At 43.4% G+C, this 22,470-nt stretch overlaps 1 protein-coding gene across 1 annotated transcript in view; it reads left to right on the plus strand.

Moving 5' to 3' along the window:
- The window catches only part of SMAD6 (SMAD family member 6), a 75,535-nt gene that overhangs the window by 2,306 nt on the left and 50,759 nt on the right, over window positions 1-22,470 (plus strand). Inside the window, exons 2-3 of the mRNA XM_077828227.1 lie at window positions 6,196-6,252; window positions 8,652-8,729. Coding sequence (XP_077684353.1) covers window positions 6,196-6,252; window positions 8,652-8,729 — 135 coding nt within the window. The remainder of the gene's footprint in view (window positions 1-6,195; window positions 6,253-8,651; window positions 8,730-22,470) is intronic.

Consider the following 22,470-nt stretch of genomic DNA (forward strand, 5'->3'; position numbering starts at 1 on the left):
GTAGGTCTCAGCCCCAGCCCCCCTGCACTCTGCTGGTCTGCACCAGCCACATGACACAACAGACAAGTGAGTTCGGGTGGCATGGGGCAGAAATGGCAAACTCTGTTGCCCTGGTCTCTTGGTGAGAGCCGGGCTGAGACCCATTTCACCAGCTCTCCTGGTGCTGGTCTACCTACTTGCTGGGATCTGTTGTTTTTGTCCGTCAGGGGCCACGAGTGGCCCAGGAATATGTGTGTGTGTGTGTAGGCAGGGAGGGAGCGGGAGCAGCCAGGTGGGGCAATAGACTGTACACGAGGCAAAGCCCATGGTGAGTTTGTAGATTTAATCTACTCAGATCCCCGGAATGAATTAACCCCCAACACCGGAGATTGCCTGTGTGAGGATGAGGGGTTTATGAACAATGGGGGAGGAGGCTCCCAAAGCTGGAGAAGGTCTCGTACCCCCCTTACAATCACCCCTTTTTGAGCTAGCCCTCCCCAAAGGGAGCCCGCAGCCCCTCTTTCAGAAGGCGGCTGGGCTCTGGTTGCATAGTGCACGTAGCCGGCACTCATTGATGCGTGGCTTGATAAGGCTCTGTAATTTCTGTCATTGAGGGAGACAAACTGGACTTTTCCTTGGGCTCTTTCTCCAAACATGCTTTTAAAAGGACATCTGAAAGAGTGGCACTTCCTTCCCCCCCCCCTCCCCATTTCGAGACAGCAGGAAAACTTCCAGAGCGCTGCATTTGCTGAGATCAGTGGTGTGGAGCTATCTGTTCTCATTTAAAAGGAGCCTGCCTTTGACCCAACAGATCATAGACTGTTTCATGTCTGTGGATGGACATTCTAAGAAATACTTTAATCACTAATACAACTGATGTTTTAAAAGCCCCTTCTCCCAGAAGCCTCCGTGAACTAGGAATAAACCCCAGTCTCTTTGCTTCCCCATTTGTTATTTTGCTGTCATAATAGTCACTTTGTGACTATAAGCTAAATCACACCGAAGGAGACACAGCTTTTAAGTGACTTTAGAAGGCAGCCTAGAAAAACATAGGTTTGCTGAAGCAAAGAACACAGGAATTAAACAGACAAAAACTTTTCTTTTATGTGGCCCGGCATTGTCCCCTTTGCATTGAGATCAGTTTCAAGTTGTGCTTAAAAAGCCCTTTTTTTCCTAAGGAGGGCCCCCCCCCCGCTATTTAGGTGAAGAAGTGGTGATAATATGCAGTTTGCATGTTACTGGCGCCAGTCTGACGAGCTGTTTATCTGGCTGACTGGGGATCTAGGCAATTACCGCTGCCTTTCTTAAAGCTGCAGTGACCCTTTTTTTAACTTCTTCCAGCCAGTTTAGGCTTTAGGAGGGGAAGAAAGCACATACTCCTTTGTGATAGCTGTTTTAGTGCAAAGAAAACCTGGCGGAGGGAACCAAATAGCCCACCCTAAATAATGGAAGTTACTTATCCTTTTTCTGTGTAAAAATACAGGGTGAGAATAGAAGAACGAAAGAAATTCCAAGATGGAAAGTCTTGACCAAAGAACATTCTTAACTTTCACATAGTCTGAAGTTGCTTGAGGTTCATTAGCTCATGCATAAATGCTGTTTTTCTTTTGTTAAATATCTTGTTAATGTTCCTTTTTCTTGGGAAGAGCTTTTTATTTATTTATTTATTTTTCAAGCAGAAATCCTGTTTAGCTCTGTACCAATTTTTTTGTAAGAAACGACTGTATTTTATGCAGAGAACTAATGCAGTTCTTTCCCCCTGAAGATTACGGTGCCTGAGCATGAAATCACATTTTTATTGTAGCAGATGTGTATTTACGTTAGAGAAGGCTACATCTGCACAAATGTACAGGTTACCTTTTTATGGAAAAGCTTTCCAAACAATGTAGAATTAAAACCACAAAGAAACAGCACAGATCTTAACTGTCTTCTTATCATTTTCATACTGCCAATTTGTGTTGGGACCCACTTGGGGCTGGATTTTGCTCCCATTGAGGGCAATCTGGAAATGAGATTCAGTAAGAGTTGGATCTGGCCTTGATGCCCTTTCTTCAAACATGTCTATGTGCCTACTCTGGATTCTGATGTGTGTGTTCACATTGGATACCCACCCCTTTATCACTAGGTTTACAGTGTGTAACTAGCAGAAGGGTGTGAAAATGCTATCTGTGCGTGACACAGGAAATCTAGTGCTGTGATAGGTCTGTTTTTAGAATGTAAGAAGTACATTTTGCAGACACCACTAACGCAATTAGATCCCATTCCTTTAGAATCAGCACAATCTGGAATGTTGGCTACTTTTTTTTGTTCTTTGAAGCTCTTAAATACTTGGGAGAAAGCGGTCTTGCCTGTGCAGATCCTGTGCACTGGAGCAGAGGCAGAGAATTGTGTGCTCTTGTTTTATTATGGTTACTGATGCTCATTTCAAGATGTAGGACCTTTACTCTTGCAGAAGCAGTGAATGACTGCAGTCCAAATCAAAACCATCACGCTCTGGAGATTGAGGTTATTTTTAATAAAGTAATCCAAACTGAACTGCAGATAGGTTAGGGAGTCATTGTGTTGCCCAAACCGTTTGTTTACAAGTCACAGTAGAAAACACTCGAATCTCAATAGTCTGGGGGCCACATCATGCCATTGAATGGTAAGCAGAACTCCTCATTGAAGCCAGTGGGAATTTCTGCTTAACAGGAATTAATTGATATGACCCTGCCAATAGCATTTGGCCCTCACTTTTTAGAATGTTAAATTTTTAAAAGCAAATTTATATAACAGTTAAAAAAAAGAAAGAACATGGGAATGGCCCTGCTGGGTCAGTTTATCAAGTGATCCATCCCCTGTCATGAAGTCCCAGTTTCTGGCAGTCAGAGGTTTAGGGACACCTAGAGCATGAGGCTGTGTCCCTGACCATCTTGGCTGATAGCCATTAATGGACCTCTGTGAACTTATCTAATTCTTTTTTGAACCCAGTTATACTTTTGACCCTCACAACATCCCCGGCAACGAGTCCCACAGGTTGACTGTGCGTTGTGTGAAGAACAACTTGCTTTTGTGTTTAAACCTGCTCTCTATTAATTTAGTTGGGTGACCCCCCTAATTTGTGTGTTATGTGAATGGGTAAATAACACTTATTCAGTTTCTCCTCACCATTCATGATTTTATAAACTTCTATCATATCCCCCATTAGTCTTCTCTTTTCTAAGCTGAACAGTGCCAGTCTTTTAAATCCTCCTGTGGATGCTGTTCCATACCCCTCATCATTTTTGTTGCCCATCTCTGTACCTTTTCCAATTCTAATATATTTTTTGAGATGGAGTGATCAGAACTGCACGCAGTATTCAAGGTGTGGATGTACCAGAGATTTATATAATGTCATTATGATATTTTCTGTCACTTTCCTAATGGTGCCTCACATGCTGTGCTGTTCGCGTTTTTGACTGCTGCTGCACACTGAGCAGATGTGTCCAGAGAACTACCCACAGTGACTCCAAGATCTCTTTCTTGAGCGGTAACATCTAGTTTAAACCCCATCATTTTTTCTGTATAGCTTGGATTATGTTTTCCAATGCACATTACTTTGCATTTATCAGCAGTGAATTTCATCTGCCATTTTGGTGCCCAGTCACTCAGTTTTGTGAGATCCCCTTGTAACTCTTTGCATTCTGCTTTGGACTAAACTATCTTGAGTAATTATATTATCTGCAAACTTTGTGACCTCATTGTTTACCCTTTTTTTCCAGATCATTTATGAATATGTTGAACAGCACTGGTCCCACTGCAGATCCTTGGGGGACCCTGCTATTTACCTCTCTCCACTGTGAAAACTGATCATTTATTCCTGCCCTTTGTTTTGTATCTTGTAGCCAGTTACTGATCCATGAGAAGACCTTCCTTCTTATCCCATGACTGCTTACTTTGTTTAAGAGCCTTTCATGAGGGACCTTGTCAAAACCTTTCTAAAGGTCCAAGTACGCTATATCTACTGGATCACGCTTGTCCACATGTTTGTTGACCTCCTCAAAGAATTCAAATAGATTGGCAAGGCATGAGTTCCTTTTATAAAAGCCATGTTGACTCTTCTCCATCATATTGTGTTCACCTATGTGTGTGACAATTCTGTTCTTTACTGTAGTTTCAACCAGTTTGCCTGGTACTGAAGTTAGGCTTACCAGCCTGTAATTGTCAGGATTGCCTCCGGAGCCTTTTTAAAAAATTGGCATTACATTAACTGTCCGACAGTCGTCTGGTACAGAGGCTGATTTAAATAATAGGTTAAATACCACAGTTAGTAGTTCTGTGATTTCATATCTAAATTCCTTTAGAACTCTTGAGTGAATCCCATCTGGCTGTGTTGACTTATTACTGTTTAATGTATCAATTTGTTTCAAAACTTCCTCTATTGACACCTTAGTCTGGGACAGTTCCTCAGATTTGTCACCTAAAAAGAAAGGCTCAGGTGTGGGAATCTCCCTCACATCCTCTGCAGGGAAGACCGATGTAAAGAATTCATTTAGCTTCTCCGCAATGGCCTTGTCTTCCTTCCTTGAGTGATCCTTTATCATCGCTTGTCCAGTGGCCCCACTGATTGTTTGGCAGGCTTCCTGATTCTGATGTACTTAAAAACAATTTTACTGTTAGTTTTTATGTCTTTTGCTAGCTGCTCTTCAAATTCTTTTTGGCCTGTCTGATTATACTTTCACACTTTAGTTGCCAGAGTTTATGTTCCTTTGTATTTTCCTCAATAGGATATGACTTCCAATTTTAAAAATAATATTTTAAAAATCTCTAATGGCCTCTTTTACTCTGTTGTTTAGCCATGGTAGCAATTTTTGTGGTCCTTTGCTTTTTTAAAATTTGGGGTATACATATAGTTTGACTCTCTTACGGTGTTTTTAAAAAAATTCCATGCAATTTGCAGGCATTTCACACTTGTGACTGTTCCTTTTACTATCTTTTTAACTAGGCCTCCTTGTTTTTGTGTAGTTCCCTTTTTTGAAGTTAAATGTGGTGGGATTCTTTGGTATTTTCCTCCCTACAAGGATGTTAAATTTAATTACATTATGGTTGCTATTACCGTGTGGTTCAGCCATATTCACCTCTTGAACCACATCCTGTGTGCCACTTAGGACTGAATCAAGAATTGCCTCTCCCCTCATGGGTTCCAGAACTAGCTGCTCCAAAAAGCAATCATTAGTGTGTCTAGAAATTTTATCTCTGCATTTGGTCCTGAGGTGACAGTCAATATGGAGATAGATGAAATCCCCCATCATTGGGTTTTCTGTTTTTGTAGCCTCTCTAAACTTTCTGAGCATTTCACAATCACCGTCACCATCTTGGTCAGGTGGTAGGTAGAATATTCCTACTGCTATACTCTCATCATTCAAACCTGATCAATTAAAGAAAAGTCTGACCAATTAAAGGGTGTTATCGTACAACCATTATTTTCTTGAGTAGTCCTTATCTATGCAAGTGGTCCAAGAGCTATGTAGGTGGCCCTGATTCAAAAAGCATTTAAGCACATGCTCAACTTTGAGTCAACTGTCAGTAGACCTACTCATGTTTAAAGCTAAGCACATGCATAAGTACTTTGTTGAATCAAGGCTGGGGTAGTGTAGCTAGATTGGATAACATGCCATTATGGTAGGCTATTACTACTGACCTTTTATTCTACCTAGGAAGTTATAGGGACAGACCTAAGTTGCTTCATTGGGTTTACTGGATTTACCTTGGTGTGAATGAGATCAGAATCTGGATCATGATGTTTTCTTTTATGTCCGACAATAATGTCTTTTAATTTATGCTATGCAGCTTCTTAGTCTTTGTGACACAATATCCAGCTAATTCTTGTTAAGCCCATGTTTATGTTTTGAAACAGGAATATTTTAGACAGATGACCAGACGATAAAAGCCAAGCTTTTCAAAAGGGACTGATGATTTTGGGTAACTGGATTTTTGGAGATGCTCTAAAGGAGCCTGATTTCCAGAGGGTGGGTGCTCAGCACTTTTGGAAACCCCTTATAGGTGTGTTAAATTGGGCACCAAAAATCACCAGCTGCTTTTTGAAATATCTTGGCCAAGAGTTATTTGCATATGACTTTTCTGCCATGTTAAATGGGGATTTACCTTACCACCAAAGTATTACTTCCTAGGAGGGAAAACTTGAGTGTTTGAACTTTTAACCTGATACAGCACTAATATGAGGTCTTGTTTTTCCAGAGTCTCCCCCGCCTCCTTATTCTCGGCTGTCTCCTCATGACGAGCAAAAGCCACTGGGTAAGTATTTTCTCTTTACAAACTCTTAGGACATTCACGGTTCATAACCAAAATGTTGTATTGTTTTCTACCGGGGTCGTTTCCAGCCTGGTGTGTAAGGCAAATGTCAAAATATAGGAACGTGGAGCTCATCGCTAATTCTGAACAAGCATCAGCTGACAAGTTATCAGAAATACACAATAAAAATAAAATCTTCTGTATGTTTTTTATCATATCTTTATTACGAAGGGTTTTATATATGAATACACATTCTTTGCTACATCTGTATTTTTCAGAATAAATCTGCATTCAGGTGAAACACTGTCATTATTAATGAAGATGTAATGACTGGTTATCAGACTTAAAGTTTTTTATTGGATATTAGATCGGATTTCAGGCTGGAGTGGGGGTCAGAACTCTTGGGATCCATCCCCAGCTCTGTAACTGTCCTGCTCTGTCACCTGGGGCCTATCACTCTGTAAAAGAGGGACGATTATACTTTCACTGTAAAGTTCTTTAAGATCTCCAGATGAAGAGCGCTATGTAAGAGCTAAGGATTATTAGTACAGTGTTTATTAAGAGACATGAGCTCTATAAGCTCCATACTGTAAAACATTTGAATGGAATTTCATTTTTTCCAGTGAATTATTCCGACTTTTAAAAATATCATTGAAATAAATCTGGTCACAGCGAGGCATAAAATGTGACCTACTTTAAAATTGGCAAAATTCAATAGCGAATGCCTTCCAAAGCATATATTCCCTTAGTAGATGCTGTGCCAAATTCTGCCCTGGCTTTCACGGTATCCAGGTAAATAGGAAGTAACAAGTGCACCTCAAAGGGGGGAAGTTTGATGTGGTTTTTTTGAGAGACTCTGTAGGCAATAGGCCAGATTCTTCCAATGACAGTCACTTTGAATGGTATCTTACTCCTTTAGTTCTCCCATGGTCAGTAATGCTGGCTCACAAAAGAGGAAGTACACAAAGAGAGTTCATCACAGTTCATCACAGAGCTGTTAGAATCACGGAGAGGGGGGATGAGGAAACATTCAGAATTTGCCAAATAGATAAGGACACACTTGGCAAATACGTTACTCTGAGGTCTCAAAGAGGTTTAGAGAGGGCCCACTCTTGAACTCTCTGTGCACCCAGGAACACCAGACTGGGAATTGTGGGGTCATACAGACCGAAAGGACTGAGGAAAGATTTCAAAATGGCTACTTTGATCTTTTCTAAAAAAAACTCAGAACAAGCTAACAAGAAAACCGAGCAACCAAAAAAATCCCAACAAAAGCCAAAGGCTGGACCATGGTGGGCACAGTGCACCTGTGCAGAGACCTAATGGGAAGTGAGAACTTCCTTTACACTCCTTATGCAGGCTATTCAGACCTTGGGCCGGGCTGCTGTGGAGCACATGGGTGTTGTGTACCTGGTACTCTCTACATCGGTGGTGGGCAACCCGCGGCGGATTACCCTGACGGGCCGCAGGTTGCCCACCACTGCTCTACATCCTGGAGCAGGTAGGCAGGGAGGGGTGGGCAGTGCCAGCTGAGGTGGTGTGGGAAGTTTCTTAATTCCCTGATGGTCTGGGCCAGCAGCAAATTACTAACCCCCAGAGCAAGGGAATTAGGGAGGGAGCTGTGTCCTGGCAGGGTGTTTCTGAGTCACAGTGTTTCCTGGGACTACACTTGGGGTGGTGCAGTGCATTTGCTGCCCCTTGCTGAGAGGCACCATCTGACCCGGAGAAGTAGCTCACAGTGGTTTTTGCAGTGGAGGATAGTCTGCTTCATGGCTAATGGTTCACACCAGAGGTCCAGCCATAGCGTATTCCGGAAAACAAAAGGGCTGGTCGTGTAAGTTGACATTACATAAGAAAAAATAAGCTCAAAATTAATTCCTTTTAGAAGCTGCTTGTGCTGCAGATGTGGAAACCAGTGAGATGTGCTTCGTGGATTTATTTGACTGAAAAAATAATCTGTGAGCAAACATTTGAGTGCTTAATTAAAGGGGTAGGCAAGAGAGAATAACAAGGACTCTTAACTTGTTAAAACAAAGTTTCCTTCGCTTCAGCAAAGAGGAAGGAAGGAAAGAAGCAAGAATAAACAGCTTCAAGAATTTTAATGGTGATAATTAGGTATAGTAACTATGAATTGTTTAGAGGCTTAACGTAACTTTATCCAGTACGCACCAAGTTTCTACTTGTTTAATCAACTGAACTGTAGTTATTTTTGTGGTCGAAGCAATTGAAACTTTTCATTTTTGCATGTCAGAGAAGAAAAGTTAAGCACTTACTTTCCGCCCTGGGTCAGCAGCAGTTTCACTGTGGAAGGTGTGGGCAGGCAAAGTGGCACAGTGTGTCCGTGAGCGGCTGCACTGTGCTTGTGGCACAGAAGTACTAAATGTTCTCCTCCTGTTTTCCAGATCTATCAGATTCCACGTTGTCTTACACTGAAACAGAGGCTACTAACTCACCACACATCACTCCTGGAGACTTCTCAGGTTGGCAGACGTTAACACATCAGCCGTTGAATGGTTATTGTGTTGGAGCTGTACTTGCTGGTTTTAGCAGAAGAGCAGAACTAAATATAGTTTTGTATGTGAGATTCTGAGGGAAAACAGAAAAAAAACGAAGGGGCTGTTCAAGTTGGTTGGTCAAATAGAGCTATTCGCACAATCCAAGCTGTATTAAAATGTTGTTAATTGTCTGATGCACCTTTGGAAAAGCAAGGAGATTCGGAGTTAGGGCAGGAACCTGATTCCTACTCTGGAGGGTGATAAAATCACCCTCTGTTAAAAGATCCTGCTCAAACCTTGACACAGAAGGGTGAGTTAAGAATGGTCTCTAAGTGCCAGATATTTTATCATAAAAAGAATGAATGGGCAGTTCAGATTTAATGGAGTTTTTTGTACTGTCCCTGGTGAATACTTACAGCATGAATTAACTGTTGTGTTTCAGGACTTAGTGTGCAAACCCGTGCTCAGGCGAGCAGAATCTTCTATCCCATACAGTCCTGTTGAAGCCAGTGAGCAAGAGTTTGCAAAATGAGGCCCATAGGCCCTTCTTCTGGAATTGGCTCCCCACCATCTGTGCAGAACCTCATTGATTTTAATGGGGCTTCACGTAGGCCGAGAGGTCGACTCGCTGGCAAGACTTTGTAGGTTTGGAGACTTAGATTGTAAGATGCTTTGGACAGGAACCATGGTGCAATTCCATGGAATTCATCTCTGGTGTAACTCCACTTACTGCAGTGCGGTGGTGGGCCGAACCATTCTTTCTGGTGAACCTCAGACAGCAAGGATAAAACGTTGGCGGAATGGCTGGCCAACCTTTCATGTTCAGTCAATGGCACGTGCACTTACGGAGTGGGCGTCCTTTGATCGTTCTTTTGTAACGGTTCACAGAATTATAGAAGTCATGTCTGTTAGGTCAACTTGCCCATTCCTTGGCCAGTCTGAGATTTCCCCATACGGTATATCCTCGAGTGCAGCTGTTCCCAAACCATAACGATACGTGAGCTTGATGTTCCATCCATTCACAGCAGTTTTTAAAACAGTGGTTCAGAGGTGTAGGGTAATGTGCCACCAATCTCGGGCCAATACCTGAATCCCAGGTTGAGAATGCCAAACTCCAGTTCAAAGCCCATTCAGGTGGATCTGAGTTTACTGCTGTACGTGTGTCATGCCCATGTTTTGGGGGGAGGGATAGCTCACTGGTTTGAGCATTGGCCTGCTAAACCCAGGGTTGTGAGTTCAATCCTTGAGGGGGCCATTTAGGGATCTGGGCAAAAATTGGGGATTGGCCCTGCTTTGAGCAGGGGGTTGGACTAGGTGACCTGCTGAGGTCCCTTCCAATCCTGATATTCTATGATTCTAACCAATAAAGTCAAGGAGCTGCTGCTCTAGTCCTTATGGCTCCTTTGCCTGGTGGTACTGTTTTATCACACCTACTTGTTATTGTTCCAGAATTACATATCTGAAAGATACAGCTACTTTTAATTAGTTTTGGTAGTGGCTGTTAATACAGCTCACATGTTGTGCAGTATTAGAGATGAGTCTTGTTTGTTTTGTTCAGTGACAAGGCGAGCCCAGATGGGCAAGGCTCAATTTTTAAATACACCAGAAGGTATGAGCTTTCTTGTCCCTTTGTTTTCTTAATCCCACTTTTGCTGGTTATTGGGTTTACAGACATGCTTAAAGATCATCAGAGGATTGTGGCTCCCCCTAGGGGACTGAGTGATGTTGCCTGTATAATAGTGTTAGGAGACTGCCTCTTTGCCCTACTCCTTTTATCTTGTCAAAGAGTTTATCACAGGCTTTGGGAGAGTGATGTATTTCTTGGGGCATTTAAATAGTTCCATACCACATGGCATTTTGAAGAGGAATGTGGTGGTGGCTGGCACTGCAGCACAATAATAATTTAGAGCTCTTCTCCCTTACACATTTTTTCATTTTCATTGCCCTTTAGGATTCTTTTGGTGCAGAATACGTCTTGATGTTTTGACAAACTGAATCAAATGTGCCTGTTGTCAATTGTCCATAGCAGGGGAAAACTTGATTGCGGGGAGTTGGATTGTTTTGAGTTTCATTGTAATAAATATATGTTTGCAATTTCTAACAAATTCCTTGTGCTGTGTATAAGTTCATAATGCTTCTGATGTCCCTAGCTTTTATGGCACTTGGATGATAGCTGTTAACTGTAGCTGCAGAATTTTAGAAACAGAGTGCCTATGGATGGTGTTGATTTAGTTACTGTGTTATCTGAGTTGGACGTCTGCAAGGTTTTCCGCAGTAGAAGAGATATTTTAGCTTTTACTTGAACAACATAATGTTAACGTGACCAGGATTGCACTGAAATTGGATACCTTCTCTCCCACTGTGTAGTTTCAAGTGGTGCAACTCTTAATAAGAGTCTGGGGCTAGGTGATTTATTTTCTCCCAGTGGCCATGGTTACAGATAGAGGATAAGAGTTTCATTGAAATTAACCCATGCGTGTTGTCAAGCAGGAAGTGAAAAACTTAACATAGAACAATGTAAGTGCCATATTTTGGTCTGTTTAGTTTCTGGTGCAACTTACATATATGCAATGACATACAAAACTTAGGTCTGCCATGCCTTCTCCGTGTATCTAAGAAACCAAAGTGTGCATTCAACTCCTGTTCCAAAAATAAGAAAACTTTGGATCTAGCATCAAGCCGCTACTATTTATTACTTTAGCTTTGATCACCAAAAATGCTTTTCCTACTAAAACCACAAAATTCACTTTCTGGTAACAAAGAGGTCCATTCTTCACTGTTGTTAGTTTAACTGATGAACTTCTAGCCAGGAAGTTTTAGCAAGAAGTCAAATGGTTATCTCTGTAAAACAAAACAAAACCCCTCTCCTTTTGAACTTGGCCTTATTTTCATGAGCACTGTATTGATCCTAGAAATCTTGAAAAGTCTCTAATGAACCAGCAAATCCACTATGAAAATTGAAAAGTATGGGTGGCTTAATCATAGCCTGGAAAAGGACACACCAAAGCTAATCTTATCTTTTCTCTTTATCAAAAGCCTTCTTAAGATTGCATTGGAAAAAACAGACATTTATCAAGCTATAAAGGAAAGCTTCTTAAATGTATTGTGCAGAATGTTCACACTTTTGTTCTGTGCAAATGCACACAACCGTGGAATCCCTGGACCCTCCCTCAGCTGGGGCTTAAAACATTTTGGTCAGTAAAGTAAATCTTTTATTCCGGGATAATGCTGTGCCAAGCGTACTCTCCCATGAGCAAGCAACCCGTAAAGGCAGCACAGTCTGGAACCTGGGTTGCTGCTTCTGGTTTCTTGATAAGATATAACAGGTTTTGAAGATTAGGATTGCACAGAAAAGGCAAATACGAATGTTTGGTTCCAAAGTCTCCAGTCTCTTAGTTCAAGTAGCTGCAGATTTAGGGTTTGGGAGTATATAGAGAGGTCATATATTTTCCTCATTGGAGTTATTTCCCCTGCTATATATTATTACTGCTGATTGTTGTGGGTCTGTATTTAAGGGGGTCGGGGGACAGGACAAGTTGGTCTTGATCCTGCAATGGCCTGAGAACATCAGAGAGACTGGTACACATGCTTACATTAAGCATATGCTTGAGGGCCTTCTTGGATCAGGACCGGAATGCTGAGCCCTTTTCAGAATCAAGTCCTTATCTGTGCACACGCACACACACTCATGCACGCACATGTGTACATACAGAGTGACACATGGCTCAGTCGTGAGAAGGGGCGTGTGGTTGGTCCTGTGATGGCCAGGTCGAAACTTTGGTAAGAACGACTTACGTATTGCTAGTAGAACCGCTCAGTGTGAGCAGGACCCAGCTGTGGGCCCCGATCCTTGGAGTCGTTGTGAGATACACGGCGGGGGCGCTGGCTGCTCATGCTCCAGTGCACTGGTGAGCGGATGCTAGGTATGAACACAAGCGAAGTCAGACTCAAACAACGTGCAATCTTCCATCTTCAGCAGACGCTCTCCTTGCCTACTCCCTTACTTGCAAGTCAAAGGGCAGAAAAGGGATGGGCGTGACAGTGCTATTCTCTCAGGCTTCTCCCCCCACCCCGCCCCACCCCAGACTTGCTCTTCTGCTACTAGTCATGGGGAGCTTGGCAGCCATCCATCAGTACTCTCAGTAGTGCCCGGCTCACTACTGTTTACCTTGCCCTTGTGCATGCAACACACTGCACCAGAGCGGAGCAGCATACCCGCCCTAACTGACTGCAGAGAGCAAATCTCCAGACTGGGTCCGCAGTGCTGCAGTGTTCACCCCTGGGCTCCTTGCAGTCCCATGGGGAGGAGGTGGGGCCTGCTAGTTCAAAGGACAAAAAACACCAACAGCCCAAAATCAAAACCTCAGCCCCGTGACTCATCATTGATGGAACATTAGCAATAATTTTTTTCCCAGACAGTTGGCTCCTGTTCGAAATGCCAAGAAGCTGTTGTTCCCGTTAGACTTGCCTGGCATTTAGAGGGCTGCGCTGTTGTGGAAACTGGTTCTTTACTGTTGTGACACGCTCAAGCAGACGGAGCCATGCTTTGCAGTAGGCACTGTGTAGGACGGTCCATGGGGCAGTGGAATTTGCTCACCTTTCTAGGTCCCTGAGCACTGAGGGATGTCTTCTCCTGCACAGCCAGCTTTTCAAAACCCTATAGCCTGGCACTTCATTACTGTCCACTGCCAAGCACCCAGCAGGCTGTACATCAGCTCAATGTCTGTCCAGCTGTAATAAATGAATGTGAACAGTGACCCCCAGTTCTAATTTAGTGGGGCTGTCAGCTGCTCCTGGAGCCTGGACGGGTATATGCTATGTGCTGTATGAAGAGTAATGGCTGTGTTGGGGGTATTATCCCTAGTACTGTGCATGCTACAGGTTTCCAGTCTCCTTCTCTTAGAGCTTTGCATCTCTAGCATTTCAACAGCAAATCTGACTTCCTAACAGGCTCAGTCTGTCACTCGGTTCTCATTCCATCATCAGACTAAGTTCCTAGTGGCCCAAATCCTGAATGGGGCTGAGCATCTGTAACTTCCAGGAACTTCAGCAGGGGTTCCAAATGCTCAGGCACCACTCAAGATGGGTCCCATTTGGACCTTACTCTGAGTACTGACCATATCCCCATTCTTTCCCCAGTGCTTTGAGGGGAGCCAATCAGCCTGATGGCATGCACCTAGCTTGATCACATAACAAATAACCCCACTCCCACTCCTAGGAGCTGAGCGTTGTCCCCTACGGCTCCGTCATTTCCATATGAAGATCCCCATTCAGAGGCTCTGAGCCCGTGGGTAGAGCCTGGGGTTGGGAGTCAGGACTCCTGGTTTTTATTCCTGGCACTGTCAGTGACTCACAAATTCCCTTTCACTTTTCCATGCCTCAGTTTCTTCATCTATAAAATTGGGTTAATAGCGTATACTTCACAGGGACCTCAGATGTTCATTAATGATTTGAAAACATATTGATCTGCTTGGGTAGAAGGTGAAAAATATTATTGTCTTTATTATTATCTATGATAGACTAAAGCCTGGAGCAGTTAGCTGCCCTCTGGGGCTTCAAGAGCAAGCAGAGGTATTGGGATGCTAGATTCCTTTTGGAACAACAGTAGAAGGGCATAAATATTAGATGCAGAAACAGGCTGGCATCAGCTTTGCAGTAACTGTGGGTGAAATTCACTCCTGTGCAGGGGGCCATGGGACATTTAACCCAGTGTGCGCACATTATGCCAGACGGAGATCGATCTGTGTGCCTCCACGGAAACTGTTCAGTGAATAATGGGTGGTGCCCTGTTCCATGCCAGAGTCAGTGCCAAGCTTCTGTGAAGGCTGTTTTCTCTCAACATGAGCAGCTAGTCTCCACAACTTCTCATGTGTCGCTACGTGCCTGTTCTTTATTTCTCTCTTAATCAGGGGCTGTATAGATCTTTGTGTTGTGCTTATGGAAATTCCTTTGAGAATTGAGTGTTTGCTGCAAAGTGCTAACCCTGGGTGTCAACATTGTCCGAAGGGAAACTTTATTCCCTTCGTAGGGTGTGTGTTTGTGTTACATGTGTAATGATGCCTACTGATCCAATGCAATTCAGTTTTATTTTCTACCAGGCCAGCCTGCATAACCTGTGGGCCCCACCCTGTAAGATGTTGCACACCTTCAAGCTCCTGTTTGGAGTCAGTATTCTTGGGTCAACTTTTGGAGTCAATATTCTGACTCTGGAGGCACTAAGCACCTTGCAGAGTCATGTACAATACGTCAAAGTGATTTCGAATTAAATACTGCGTAAAAGCAAAGGGGGGGAGGATAAGAACTACAGGAAAGGGAGAAAAACGAGTTATGGGCCAAGAATTGAAATGAAATGGAGAGGCGGTGGATGGGGAGATAGACAGGAAAGCAGCTGCAGATGGCAGGAACTGAAAAGGAGAAGGCTCTCGCGCTAATAATGGCAGATGTTGTGGAGCAGAGGTGGGCAAACGCAGCAGACATTTTTCCGCATGCGTTCTTCCGGATTTTAAAATTATTCACTTCTGCTGCGTTCACACCCCTGATGAGTTTGCATCCCATAGACATCGAGTGTGCTGACAGGAATGTGTATCTGAAATGGTGACTGTTAGTACTGTGAGAATATTAGTGAAAAGCAGATTTCAGCTTTGGGATCATGGCTATTCACATCAGAATCCTTATTCACGGTCTCCAGTGAGGGCGCAGAAAGCTCACCATGTGGCCTCCCTGCCTCCGCTCAGACCAGCTCGAATGTCAAATGCTCATACCAGACAAAGAATTATTTGTGGAAATTAATGAACATTTTGAATAAGGAGTAGAGTCTAGAAAATACAGCTCTGTTTGCAGATGGCTCCCAAAAACAAGAGGTGAGAGTTGTCAAATAAATGGTTTGTTACAAATTATTCACCCTGCACTAATGTGGAGGGACAGAGAGGGGAGGCCAGTGCTAACCTAGCAGAGGAACAAGAAATGGAATAGAGAGAGACTGGCTATGAAGCAGCCTGAAGGAAATCCTTGGAGGGTTTTTAAATACAATGAGGGCAGTTTTGATCTAGGGTTTGTTTGAGGTTGGGGGTGACACGTAGGTGTCATGGAGGGTTTTTAAATACAATGAGAGTGGTTTTGATCTAGGCTTTGTTTGAGGTTGGGGGTGACACACAGGTGGGTGTGCGAATGGGGCAGCAGAAGGAGGGAAGCTGTGGAAATGGAATTGTCCTAGTGATCAAGAAGGAATACGCTCCTGAATTGCAACTCAAAACAATGCTAAGGCACAAAGCAATGGGCATGGTATTTTCTGCTTTCAGCAAGCATTTAGGATGAACGTAAGGGAACATGTTTTGAGGCCCAACTGACTGGAGAAATGAATACCCCCTCTCCACCGCCCATCCCTCCCAAAAGACTGCCAAGATTTGTGCTAAGAAGGAAATTTATGAAGATCTCCTCTGTTAGGAGTATGAAAAAAAAAAGCCTCTAAATATCTGAGGCGGATGTATGTGGAAACTGGGCAAACATTAACCTTTCCAGGTTTGAAGAGAGATTGTGAAATTATCTGTTAATAGAAAACCCGACATTATTTTTCACATAAATTAAACCGGGAAGGAATTTTTTGTTGGTGGTGAAACGTTTGTTTCTGTAGTGGTGCCTGTGAGCCTGGGAACGCGGGTTCCGCCTCTTGCTGTCATTTCGCTCTGTATTTGGGATTGTGGCAGTAGATGAAATCATTTTTTGTACCAGGCTCTCCATTTCTTTGCATAGGCAACAGTCACTGCTCCCTGAGTTAGGCCTTGATCCTGCAATTTACCATGTACAGCAGCCTGCTGGGCTCAGGGCCCCTTTTATTTCATTGGGGCTCCATGCAAGTGGGTAGTCTGCATTTGCAGTATCAGGGTCTTAAATAGTAAAATTATTGCATCGTTTTTTAAAAGTTCATTTTGAAAAAGCCAATGCAAGTCTGTGCATCCAGGTTAATCGTAGACAGATGTTTATTTGCGCCTGTAATGTTTTTCCTTTTTCTTTCATATTTAACTTCAGGTTAGTTGGCATGTCTCCCCACTCTGAGCAGACTATAACAATCAGGGCTCGGCTAAAAAGTTTTCTTGTCAGGGTAGCGTGTTTGTTGCCAAGAGCTACTTCTTTGATGCAAAAAAATACATCCTGGAGGTGCTTTGTCAGATGTTTTTATATTAAATATTTTCCCTCCATAGTCCTAGTTTGCCAACGGGAAATAAAGTGCATCTATTTTCCAGTTTACTTTAGAAAATAATTCTTGGCTTCTTTCCCCATATAAAGGCTCTATAAACCTTTAAATTAAAATCACAGAGCATGACTGAGCAATATCATTACTCAGTAAGTTGAAAAAACCCAACCCAAAACAGTAAGGTACCTTCACTTTGTTTTTGTTAATACAGAATTTTTACCATGTCTGGAATTGACATCAAAGCCAACACTTGCATACAACAAGGTGAATCACTGTTCAGATAACTAATTAATCTTTAAAAGGAAAGTTAGGGAAAGTCTGTGATATGGCATGTATAATATTTTGGAACACGCAGGTGGCAGGGAAATCCAGGTGTTGTAGTTTATTTTACAGCAAAAGTTTAAAGTCTTTCTGGATCGACATTAAATACACCAAAAGCCAACAGGTTTAAGGGAAGACACTGATGGGCGTCTGCACTGGATTTAGAATTGTACCTACCTCTGTAGGTGGCCTAGATGACAACTTTATGAATGAAATTTATTTTCTAAGAGAAGGGTGAAAAACAAGCAATAGACTGTGCAGTTTGGTTGACTTTTAGTAACATGGAAAGAGAGTCCATTATATTAGTGTAGGAATAAGGAATATAATATAATACAGGATGGTCCACTAGTGCCATGTGCTGCTGAAAACGTTGTCCGGAACCATTGGACTTAATGAATATAACCTGGTGTATGTTTTGCAAATGGAAGGAAAAGCTCCCAAGATCAAGCTGAATGTTATATGTCCTATAATCTATAGCAGACTGCAGAGGATAAATCCCTGTGCACAGTTTTTACTTCATTTAAATATTGCAACACATCACCGATTGGGTTGCAAAATTAAATATGAACCTTGTATTTGAGTCTGCTGTCATTTGTGCATGCATGTAACTATTCAAACAAAACCTACAGGTGAATATTTAAGGCCTTCTCCCATTGACATCAGTGAGAAAATTCCCATTGATTTCAGTGGGAGCAAGATCAAACCCTGAGTGGAGACTCACTTGGGAAATGTAGGCCTTAGTGTCAGGCATCTGAATGGAGAAGAAATTCAGCCAACAGGTCAGCAATTGCAGAAGAATTTCTGAGGTGAGTTACACCTGTTCATTAAAAAGCCTACCTTGTTATGGGCCTACCTGCAGCCTCCTCCTCTTTGAAATAAAACCTAAATAGAGCTGTGTTAGTAGCCAATGAAAAATAAGCATGTCGAGTGAACAGGGCCTTCAGAGTATTCCATTGTGGATGCAGTAAGATACTTATGTATAATGAAATCAATTAACTCTCCAGCTCTTGCTAACATCAAGTAAAGTTTGTTGTTCTCAGCTCATCTGCCTTTTACATGGCCGAAAGGAAGTAATCACATAATCATACTGGCTTCCTGAGAAGGGCATTTTCCAGGTTGGGATGAGGGAAAATGTCCCTGGCTGTGACATCACAATCAGGTATGCAGAGACCGGGAGCTCTTACACCACATCCTTCTTGCTTAAAGGCTGGAAAGGAAACTCAGCCAAGAGTAGCCTTCTTCCCAGCTTCATTTTATGGGAGCAGAGAGGGGCAGCTGGAGGAAGACCATGGCATGGACCTGTATATTGTAGGACCCATGTTCACTTGGCATCTTGTTTCCCTGCACACTGCACATCATAATGCCATACAGTAGCCATGCATGGTGCTTTACAGGTAAATAAAAGACACTTTCCTTGCCTGGAGGAGGTTCTCTAATCAGTGTTTTTGTACCCTGGGACCAAACTATGATGATAATAGTTCCCCAACTGATTTTCCACACGGATTGCACAGTGGGTGTGCATGTGCCCCATGCATCTGAGACCGGATACTTTTTGAACAACAGTGTTTGTTGGGGCCACACCTGCCTCTTGGGAGCCCTCGCGACCACCGTAGCCAAAGTTATAAAGGGTGGAGTGGCCTCAACCACCTCTCGTTTCCTTGCTAGCGATGGTGGCTTTGAGACAGAACCCACAGTGTCTGAGTTAGTTAGTTGGTGGTTAGTTCACTAGAGACATTTTATTTAACCCGTTCTATTGCCTAGCTACTTTTGGACTTTGTTTTCTTGTTTCCCTCACCCCCTTGTGCAAGGTATAGACTCCTGCAAACATATGCTCCAAATGGCCCAAGTTAAGTCTCCAGGGTTCGAGATTAGTCCATCTTTGACACAGTAATGCCATAAATACCGGGCACTCACCCTGTCTCTTGTGGCTAGGAGAAGGGCATGTTCCTGAGCACTGTTCAGTATGCAAATCCCCTCGAAGCGCGCTCAGAGAAGATAGAGTGAAGCTGCATCTCTGAGGAAGATCAATGCAGATGTCTTCCTATCCAGGCAAGCAACCAGAGAGGACCCCCTCCCCCCATGGTCAGTTACGCTCCCTGGTGACTGCCCCCCGTCTCTCCCCGTGAGCCATGATGTTATTCTATGCTCAAAGGGTGCTCAGTTGCTTCACTGGTCCACCACTCGTGCGCTGAGCCAGGAGAAGGCCATCAGAAACAATTCTCCAGAGACCAGGGCATGCACAGATCTCCCTCCCCAGGCAGGAGACAAAAGTTCTTCCCCAAAGCTCTGACATCGAAGAGCCTCAAGGCAGAGTCTTGGAAAATCGGCTCAGGTGGTCGCGTCACGCAGCAATGATTGTGCTGCCCCTGGTGCCACTCATGCAGCAGAACCTACTTCATTGCTGAGTGGCACTGAAAATATCCATGCCCATTTTACTGGCACCAAAGCTAAGGTGGCTTGGGTTCAGATGGCATGGACGGATTCGTCAGCACCAAGACGGTTCTCGGCACTTGCTTGTTAGCTGTGGGACTGGTACCAGACTTTCCCATCTTGGACAGGCTGAGAGACGAGAGGATGACCCTCCATTCGCTGGAACTGGGTACGTTCTGGATGTGCAGTGCAAACGATGACAGCACAGTGCTGGGTGTGGTGAGAGCCTGGTGCTTTTATTTAGACAGGACTGGGTAGGTTAGAGCCTCACCTAGACTATTTGTTGCATTTGCAGAACAAATGAGCGGGCAGCTGGTATCCTTGCCAAAACTATCTCAGTGGGTGGCAGAAAGGTCTCAGGCTAACTGAACCCAGGCAGCGTCCGCAGCTTTGTTGAGTATCGTCCCCTTGACTGAGGTACATAGGGCGGTGACCTGGAGTTCAGTCCCTACTTTTAGTACTTGCTATGCCTTGCGGCAGGCTCCGAGAGCAGATGTAGATTTCAGTAGGTCCTTCTGTTGATATTTAATTAGAATTCCTGTTTCCTGCCTCTGAGCATGGGTTATGGCTCGCTAAGCGTCAGGTGTGGAATCTGCATGGACCGTCCCTCGAAGACGCAAGGATGGTTACTTACTTTACAGTAACTGTGGTTCTTTGAGAGGTGTCCCTGATAATTCGGCATCCTGACATATGGGATTCTTTCTTGGCGAAGGAACTGAGAGGTGCCTCAGGCTGCCCTGCCCCTTACGCTCTAGGCTATGGTAGTTGCACCAGCTCCCAGAGTGCGGGGCCTCAGTGGACATCTTGGTTCAAAAAGAATCTGATCTTGCGTGCATGGGGTGCATGTGTGCCAAGAGTGGAATCTGTGTGGACATCACGTCTTGAAGAACCACAATCACTGTAGGGTAAGTGACCATGGTAGTACTAGTACAATAGTGTTTAGAAGCCTCAGTCAAGATCAGGGTCCCGTTGTGTTAGGTGCTGTACAAACCCTGACCCGAAGAGCTTATGTCTAAATAGACCAGATAGATGAAGATTAGGAGAAAATGATTTTTACCCCACGTTCACAGACGTGGTACCAAGGCACTGAGAGAGTAAGTGATTTGTTCAGGGTCACCCAGAAGATCTGTCACAGAGCTGGGAATTGAGTCGAGATCTCCTGAGTCCCAGCCCAGGCCCTTAGCCAAAGAACTGTGCTTCCTCTCCCATTATGATGAATATTGCTTGCACTTCTCTATAGATCTTACGGCATTTGAAAAAAGTGGAAAATCACCATTGTCTCCATGTAAAAAATGGGAAAATGAAGCACCGAGACATGACTTGAGCAGGGTCAAATAAACAGTCAGTGGTAGAACTGGCACTCAAAGTTAGGTCTCATCAGCGTTTTGCCTGCGCCAAATCCACTATATCAGAGCTACCCCGCAGACCAGACTTCTACATTCAGACATGCACATGTAGCTCCCGTTGATTTAAATGGGATGCCCAGGGACCATGCAGAATGCAATCATGGGTACATTGCCACATAATTCCAGATCATTTTTAAATTGCTGTATGATTTGTGCTCCAGAATCTCACGTGTGATTTACAAAGAAATAAATTCTCTAACCCTTACGTTTGCAAAGGAAGCCTTCCAAACCTGAACTCGCTGTGAACTGGTGCAGCAATGCCTGTCTGAATTTGCAGACAGCCCGAAACAATAACTCCAAGAGCACTTTGTTTTTCAACAGAGCTGATTTGTCTAATCAGAAAGACTTTGGCTTGGACAGGTGAAATAGCCGGGACAGGCAATATTAGAGGACTGACTTTCCCATTTAAGTAGCTTAGTGAAGTGAAGGTTCACTGTTCATTTTACAAAAAAGACAAACAGTTTGCCTTCCTCCCCCCTTACCTGGAATTGGAAGCGGGTTTGAGTAGTTAGCAAGAATGTTTTCCATGTAGAAGTTCTCTGAGTAAGCATAACACCAGATAAACTATGTTTTTGTCTCTGTTTCATTGAGTAGCTATGATGTTTGACCTTGAATCACAGAATAATCATAGCTCTCGTTTCTCCAAGCATCACACTTAAAAAGGAAACATCAGGAAATAAACAAGTTATTTAAAAATAAATGAATTTAGTCTTTCTAGCCAAAACATTACAATCTTGTTCCCTGTTAGGAATTGGATGTGACTTTCTAGGTAGTAAAAACGTGTTTGATGTAACTCCCGTTGTATCTTTTAAATAGTGCATATCTGATGGGACAGCTTCGTTTGAGCTTGACTTTTTTCTCTGTATGTGTGTGTGTGTTTTGTTTTTTAAACAGATTTGCTGAATGCTGGAGATAACTTATTTACGACCTTTGAATAGGGTGAATGGTATGAAGGAGAAGTTCTGGCTTCTGATATGAACTGGTAGGGAGAAGTTAGAATTCAGAGTTACAGTCATAGATGTTTTGTTTTGGTACTTTGAGGAGGAGAGGTGTTTATAGGCTTGATTTATAACTGAGTTACTAAGGTTTCCCATGGAAATAACTTATTAAAAGCGTGGCACACACCGAAACGATTGAAGTCTGTAGATTTGGTATTCATCAAAGGTACCTCCTTTCCTGGAAGCCGACAGCTAACTCAGCCGTTCACCTCTGGAGGGTGCTCAAGGCTAAAAGGGGTGTGCGGTGTGAGACATGTTTTAGTAAGGGGGAAGAAAACAACAAAAAGCCCCTCCTCCTAAGACAAACTGGAAAGAAAAAAAATAGTGACTCCAGGAAAACGTCCACCGTTCTCCAGAGATCCTGGTGGTTAAACCTGCCT

This window comes from Eretmochelys imbricata, chromosome 10 (assembly GCF_965152235.1).
Source record: "Eretmochelys imbricata isolate rEreImb1 chromosome 10, rEreImb1.hap1, whole genome shotgun sequence".
Lineage (NCBI taxonomy): Eukaryota > Metazoa > Chordata > Testudines > Cheloniidae > Eretmochelys > Eretmochelys imbricata.